Consider the following 7,938-nt stretch of genomic DNA (forward strand, 5'->3'; position numbering starts at 1 on the left):
CCCCCCCCTACACCCAGCCACAACCCCCAGATACTCCTATACCCACCCCCCAAATCCCACCCCCTACACACCTTTTCAACCCCCTCCACAAACCCCACACCTGCCCACTCTTTCACAAACTCCCTCATATACACCCCACCCCCAACCATACAAAGTGCATGCATATATTTCTAAAAAGGTTCAAATAAATTTAATAGATTTTCAGCGTCAGAAGGGACCTCAGAAGCCCCACCCCCCTGCCCTGGGCAGGAAAGAGCACTGTGGTCCGTTGACCCCAGCCAGGTGCTTTGTCTAGTCCCCTCTTAAAGACCTCCAAGGTAGGGGAGAGCACCTACATTAAAAGTGGAACAGCAAAGTTCAGATACAAATGTGTATTTAGAACTGCTAGTGCTTTTTTGCCTGTTACTATCTAACAAGAGTAGGAATGAGCAACTTCTGCAGGCTACTAGCAAGTTATTGCAGTAAAGACATTATTTCTGGCTTCTGTAATAAATTTTGGTGGATGTGTGTGCATGATGATCCTTTTTCAGTTCACCTAATTTAGCAGATATCCCCAGAGATAATCTACTTTTTGTGTACTTTTCTTTTACACAGAAAGGGTGGTCTGCTGGCACCTTGTCAAAAGCATGTCCACTTTCTTTGTCAGAGTAAGGCCCCTGCTTTGAAAAATGACTTCAAAATCCTAGAGCAAAATTCACCCTTACAAATATTTCATGCATTTCCATTCTTTGCTCTTTCAACATGTCCTGATTTTTCTTCTCTTCTCCCCACCCTGCTTTGTTTTTGAACTATATTAAAAAAGGAACCATTTTTGTGCTAGCAAATCAGTGAGGCCCTTTCTTTCTTGAAAACTATGCACAGCAATGAGTTTTCTGTATTTGGATGTCCATGAAAAACCATATCAGTTCTTACCTTCACTGCTTCCCAGCTAGAGTTAACAAGGTATTGTCGAAAGGGACCAAAACCTGAAACCAAAGAAAAATGCTGTTAAATTCTTCTTGTATTTCCACTGATGTAGATTGGATTGTATACATGACCTAGGTGAACTCATGCACTTGTTCTCTTCAACCTGGATCATCATAGTTGTAGATGTGAGTCAACTGGATGAGAATTTTGTTCTCTCCTCTTTTATAGATATAACCTGCGCTGACTTGGGACCTGATTCTGCAAAGTTTACTCACAGGAACAGTTCTTTGTTATGTGGTTTGTTTACCTGAAGTCAGTGCATGAGTAAAAGCAAGCATGGTTCTTGTGTGAATAAAGTTTGTGCCACTACTTTGCTACTACTTTGCCACTAAAATTTAAGCCACTACTTTGCCACTACCTAGTGAACTGATGTCAAGTGATTTGGAATTGTTTGCCTAAGAAAAGGGATTGAGATGATAATCTGACTCCATGGTCTAGGGCTGCAGAATCCTTGTTAAAGAGCTCACTGGGAAAACAAGTCTATTTAAGGAGACATTAAAAGAAAGAAGCAGGTTTTGTTTTACCTGAAAATGTCCATGATTTTTACAAACATTAAAAATGAAACTTTTAAAATGATTTTTAAATATGGTTTGGTGATGAGGGTGACTTCCCCCTGCCTCCTAACACGTATGCCTTCTCTTTACTTCCTTTTCCATTTGAAATAGGCATGGGAAAAGTTGGGAGGGTCTTGGGTTTTTTGCATTTTTGCCCTATGGAAATAATGTGCTTTAAAAAAAATAAATAAATAATTTGCACAAATTTTATTTTAATGGAAAAAGGAAAAAATACGGCTTTCAATTTAATTTAAAGGTATTAAGTGTGTGTGTGTGTGTGTGTGGGGGGGTGCTGGTGGAAAATTTCCCACGTCTTTATTCATCACGTTCACTGTATCCTCATCCCAAACCACATTAGATAATGTGCTTGTGGATTGATTGACAAGATCTTTGATTCTAATCAATGGAACAAGTAAAGCAAATGGGTCTTGTCAAGCTACTTTAAGTCTGATTTTTTTTTTTTTTTTTTTTTTTTCCCAGTGTCCATCTTTCTTTAAAGAAATAACCCCTGGGAACAAAAAGAGTCCTATGAGTATAATGTAAGAGATGTTGAGGCTTAATGAATTTTGCCTTGTTGCTCCATGAATACAGGTATGGGAAAAAATGAAGTGCAAGCTCCAGTATAAAGGCTGACGGGATACTGTGAAATAATTTATACTAGGTCATTCCCATGGTGCATGATCTGCTCTCTTGGAAGCAGATCTGCAGACAATCATCAACATCTTTACTGAGGCATACAAGAAAATGGGACTGAGGCTTAACATTCGGAAGACTAAGGTCCTCCTCTAACAAGGAGGAGTCTCCAGCTCTGGCGATTCAGATTCACAGAGAGACACTGGAGAAGATTGAGTACTTCCTGTACCTCAGAAGCCATCTCTCACAGAAGGCTGAAATAGATGAAGAAACCCAACATCACCTCAAAGGTACAAGTACTGCCTTTGGACAGCTAAGGAAATGGGTGTTTGAAGATCATGACATCAGTTTTGAAACCAAGCACATGGTTTATCAAGCAGTTGTCATCCCTACCTTATTGTACAGAGCTGAGACATGGACAAACATACAGGATACACCTCAAGGTGCTGGGGAACTACCATCAATGCAGTCTGTAAAAGATCCTTCATATCCATTGGGAAGACAGATGCACCAACGTTAATGTCCTCTCACAAGCAAACACCCAAGAGCATTAAGGCTATGATCATCTGACATCAGTTTTGCTGGGTCAGCCATGTCATCCAGATGTCCAACTGCAGACTTGCAAAGCAAGTTTTATTGTACCTGCTTAGTCAAGGAACACAATCAAAAGGAGGACAGAGAAAATGCTTCAAAGATGTCCACAAGACCAACTTGAAAAAAATGCAACATGGACATCAACTTGTGGATGACTGTCACCCAAGACCTCCCTAAATGGAGGAAGAGCCTGCTGCAAGGATTTCAGTACTTTGAAACTTCACAATGACAACAGGACATAAAAAGGTGGGAGTGGCGGAGGCAGCACGTCACCGACGGAGCAAAGGATCTAGACCCACCCACCCAGCATGGAAACGTGCTCGAGTTGCAATAGAACCTGTTGATCCCAGAGTTGCCTTGTCAGCCATTTTTGGGCCCACAGATAAGGGAACCATGGAAGACTATCTTCCTTGACTGTGAAGGAATGCCAGTGATTATGACTATATTCATTAATTTAGCAATAGATTTTTCTGTAAATATTCAGTTTTCTTTTAAACCATGCTAAGCATTGCATCCCAATAATAATTTATGGCAAGAGTTTAGCAGCTTACCTAATGTGCAGGGCTGGGGAGGCACAATAAAGCATCCCTCTGCTCCACACAGACAATATAGCACCTTCCATGCTTGTTCCACTCCATTTACAGAGAAGAAATACGGTGATACCCAATCTACTACGAAGTCAGACAGAGTGAAAGTATTTATAGGAAAATGAAAGTTCTGAATTGGCTCGTAATGCAACATGTTAACTACAGACATGGTCATAAGGAACCACTGCCTAGGACAAAATTGTTCTATGAAAAGAAATGAATTCACTTTAAGATGGCCTCACTGGATTGAAATATTTAAGCCAACGCGGAGGCCAAATTGGCTGAATGTTATTAGGTATTTTAAAATACAGCTGGGAGCAATGCCACTGTGTTTACATTCTGAGCAGGTGACAGTGTTACTCAGGCATGCTAGGCTTATTCTTTGCAACACCTTGAAGGTACACCTGTGTGTCTAACAGACGTGTTGTTCTGCAGCTGTTTGAACAAGGGGGTGTCTAGGGGACAGCTAATGAGATATAAGGAGTTGTTCCCATCATGAGTGAGCATAGAAAGTACCCATCAAAGAGAGAAACAGATGGACAGTTTTTTTTTTTTCTGAAGGTAAGAAGCTTCCCTTACTTTCCCATTCACTCCAATTGCAGTGAGGTCTGGAGAAAGCTAAAGCAGCCTGGCACATTTTGGAGCTCCTTTAAAACAAATTTAAGTTGTACTGAATTGAAAACAGCAACATAACAGATCTCTTTGATGTAGCTTCAACCCCATCCTTACGTCCTTAGGTGACCTGCAGTGGAAAATTATCCAGCAACTCGCATGTCAAGATATATCTAATGATTGCCTTTTAGATGAGCCAGTGGCAACAAGAGTAATGAGTAGTGGCATTCCTTAAGAGTTGTAACCTTTTAAAGCTCAGAAAGCCTTCTAGCTGGTAGACTTGCACTTGTGATTCAGCATTACCTATATCCAATGATAGAACCTTCGAATTTAGTCCCCTGGCCTACATGTTCGGGCATGCTTCCTTGGCATATTTAATTTTAATGGTCTTGTTTAATTTTGATGAGGCTGTAGAGGTACAGCCACCTCTATGATTTTTCTCTTACTTTGCCATGAAACAGAGACCCTGAAATTTGCCATGTATTACTCTAATTCTGGATTCTTACGTGACATCCTGATGCAACCTGGATTTCATGCTTTAGAACTACTCCTTTTGGGTAAGCTTTATCTGACACTCCTTGGCACTGCCTAGAGCAACAAGGATTGGATTGCGTGGGGGGGTGGCACATCAAGCAAGATTAAAAAGAGAATAAGAAAACAATAAACGAAACTGAATGGCTGTAAAGGGAGCAAGATAGAGTCTGTTTTCTCTGACATACATATGATTTTCTTAGGAAGGCACAACAGCAAGTTATTTTCCATTTGGAATTGTTAGTATGACCAGTTGCTACTTTTTTCCCTCCAGGGAACTGTTTATGACAAAGATCAGGCATGTGTGCATTCCACGTCTGGCTAAAAGAGGAAGCGAATTTAGAAAAAAAAAATCTTACCAGTCACAACCACAGTGTTGGAATTTGAATCCATGAAACTTAGCTCCAGAATGTGAAATCTGGTCGTCTTTCAGTTCCAAACAACAGTATCATAATTCATGCATCTGTGGTAATCTGCTTCATTTGGGACACTTCCCCCCCTTCTCCCCCTCCCTCCGGTCTCTTCTGAAAAATCCAGGTTTCTATTGGACAGTGAAAAAAGACTTCATCAGATAGAAACAAGTGTGGATTCACATGACAGAGATGACTTGGGGTTCATGTAATGCTTTCCAAGTGTAAAGAGAGATGTGTGATCAGTACTGCTTGAAGTTTCTGGTTTCCTTTTTCTTTTTTTTCTTTTACAAGATGCACAATAATATTTAGTGATTAGAAAACACAGGAGAGGTTGAAAGAGACATTTTACAAAAATGTTTGTCAATGTTTGGGATCAGAAAAATATTCATGTACAAAGTGAACATAAAACTAATTGGCCTAACTTGTGTCTGTATAGTTGTTTCAAGCTATTTATAGCACAGTTGTAATCCATTGGGTATTTCTTCGCTTAATTAAGCAAACTAACTACAAGTACATATCCCTCTATTTCTACCACACTTGCTTTCTTTTTTTCTCACTGCTCTACATTCATTGTAAAAATGTTTGTGCAGTTATAGATGTCAGATACTCCTCAACACAGCATCAAAGCAATTATCTGCCTATCTAATCTACCTTGGGTTCTATAAGGCAGGCAAAGTTCTTTGGGTAGATGTGATATCTTTTATTAGACCAACCGGGCAGTTGGAAAAAAGTTCTTAGCAAGCTTTCAGGCGCAATGACCCTTCTTCAGGCATTGAGAGTCTCTGCTGTTCTGAGACTCCAAGAAATGAAAGAGGCTAAAAGTTTGACAGGATGTCAGTGAGACTGTGAATAGGTGGAAATGTGGAAAACAAAAGGTAGAGCAGGGAAGGGAGGGGAAAAATGAGGGGGAAAAAGAACCAAAGGTGAGTAAGGGAGACCCTACAATAGTAGATTTTCAAGGTAGAAAAGAGGCTGTCTGTGAAAAAGTAAATAGCTGGAGAGTAGGAAGACAAAGGGCAGAGAAGGAGGGGAGGAGAGTGGGGAGTGAGGGCTGGGGAGGGAACAAAAGTGTAAAAGGTCAGGTCTGGCAGGTATCTGATGAATCAGATGTCAGGCAGGTTGTAATGTGTCATAAATCCAATGTCTATATTGAGTCCATGGTTTTTTGTATTCAGTAGATTGATGAAGTGAAGTTTGTAGGCTTGTCTGTGAAAGGTGTTTTGTAAGTTCCCTTTGAGGAATAGAACTGAGAGATTGGAGAGAGAGAGAAGTTTTCTTGTGAGAAATGTGCCCCCATGGGTAATTGGGTATTCTTGTCTTTGCTAGATTTTTCAGTCAGTTGTTGTTTGGTTTCTCCAACATATTTTCCATCAGGGCATTTGGTGCACTGGATAAGATATATATAACATTTCTGGAGATGCAGCTGTAAGATCCAGGAATGGTGATGGATCTGTTGTGGGGTGTAGCTACTGTAGGGGCAGTGGAGATGTGTTGGCAGATTTTACATTTCTTGTCCTGGCATGGTCTGGATCCCTTGGGCGTGGTTTGGGTCATAGGGAGTTTGCTTCTAGTGATAAGGTTAGTGAGGTTTGGTGCTTGTTTAAAGGTTAGGATAGGTGGTTCTGGGAAGATCTCTTTAAGAACAGAGTCGTCTTCTAGTATGGGTTGCAATAGTTTGAGGATCTTCTGTATAGGGTCCACGGAAGGATGATCTGTCATAACTAATGGTGTGCGATTTGTGGGGATTTTCTTTTTGTACTGCAGCAAATCTTCATGTGGTATCCGGGTGGCTCTTTCAAAAGTGTGATCTATCTCTCCAGAGGAGTGTCCTTGTTGGGTGAAGGCCCTTTCGATATTTGTGAGGTGGCGATCCAGGGTGTTCTCCTTAGTGCAAATTCGGTGGTATTGGAGGGCTTGGTTGTATTTTACAGCTTTCTTGGGGTGTTTAGGGGGATTGCTGGTTCTGTACAGTATGTTGGTCCATGGGTTTCTTGTATACATGGTGGTTTGTATTTTATCATTTTGAATATTGATCATGGTGTCCAAAAAGTAATGCTGGTGTTAGAGTATTGGGTTTTATAAGATGTTCATCCCCATTGTGTCGGATTACCTTATACAGCTTAAATTAAACACAAGATAACAAGTATTATATATGTGCTAAAGCAAAACATTCACTTAGGGTTAGTCTCCTATGTAGCATATTCTATAAGGTGATCTAGAAACTATGACAGGGTCAGAAGAATGCCACAGGTTGGGTTAAATGTCATGAAGACTGGTTGAGTTTAACAGCCTCCCTTCATTCAAGTTAAGTATAAGAAACAAAGTAAAACACAGGCCCATCTTGCCAACCAAAACAAAAGCAGATGCAAATCCCCTCAGGAATTAGAACGACGTGAGCAGAAGACCTTGTTGGGTCTTGTTGCAGGTTTGTGTGCATGACAGCGTGCAATTATGTACACTTACAACCTTAGGAGAACTGGTAGCTGACCCTAAGCAAAATCCTAGAGAAACGTATGTTGCTATGAATGCTAGGTTGAAAAAGGCCTGCAACAGTAAGCAACGATGCCATCTCTTATCATTTTGAACCCTGTGTTCAGAAAAATGGAACGCGTACATTTTTAAAGTAAATAAACAGGATTGCATCTCAGAAACCTAGCTCCACCATCTTTCAGCTATCTATATGGTTTATTGGAGTTTTGCTGATCAATTTTTACATGTAACCAGTTTGAAAACTTTTCCCTGTAAAACCCTGATTAAAAGCATGGTGTACAAAGGACTTCTACCAATCAGCTGTGTCAGTATAATGTTTATAATTTTTTTGTGTTTTATTTGTTATCTAAATTTGATAAAAATTCATCAATGAAACCTCTCTACAGTGTGGCATAATCTAAGAAACAAAGCATAAGTACTGGCAAGCAGGAAGAGATGAGGTGCAATTCTGGCTGTTTTGATTTACTCTATACTAAATCACATAACTGCTCAGTATTTGGGATAACATGTACTTTGTTAGGTGTAGATGTTAAAATTAATTAATGTTTTTAAAGTGCT

The 7,938-nt window shown here is 40.1% G+C and overlaps 1 protein-coding gene across 3 annotated transcripts in view; it reads right to left on the minus strand.

Moving 5' to 3' along the window:
* PGPEP1L (pyroglutamyl-peptidase I-like) overlaps window positions 1-5,530 on the minus strand; it is a 33,258-nt gene extending 27,728 nt beyond the window's left edge. For 2 of the 3 annotated variants that reach the window (XM_019504021.1, XM_019504020.1), the window contains exons 1-2: window positions 4,837-5,530; window positions 913-965 (exon numbers count right to left, since the gene is read on the minus strand). In XM_019504021.1, coding sequence (XP_019359566.1) covers window positions 913-965; window positions 4,837-4,870 — 87 coding nt within the window. In that variant the 5' untranslated portion in view covers window positions 4,871-5,530. Of the gene's footprint in view, window positions 1-912; window positions 966-2,546; window positions 3,419-4,836 lie in introns of all 3 variants that reach the window. The other variant, XM_019504022.1, reaches the window with a different exon arrangement.
* Window positions 5,531-7,938: the final 2,408 nt, after the last annotated feature.

The sequence above is a fragment of the Gavialis gangeticus genome, unplaced genomic scaffold, assembly GCF_001723915.1.
Source record: "Gavialis gangeticus isolate Ggan-Ray unplaced genomic scaffold, GavGan_comp1, whole genome shotgun sequence".
Classification (NCBI taxonomy): domain Eukaryota; kingdom Metazoa; phylum Chordata; order Crocodylia; family Gavialidae; genus Gavialis; species Gavialis gangeticus.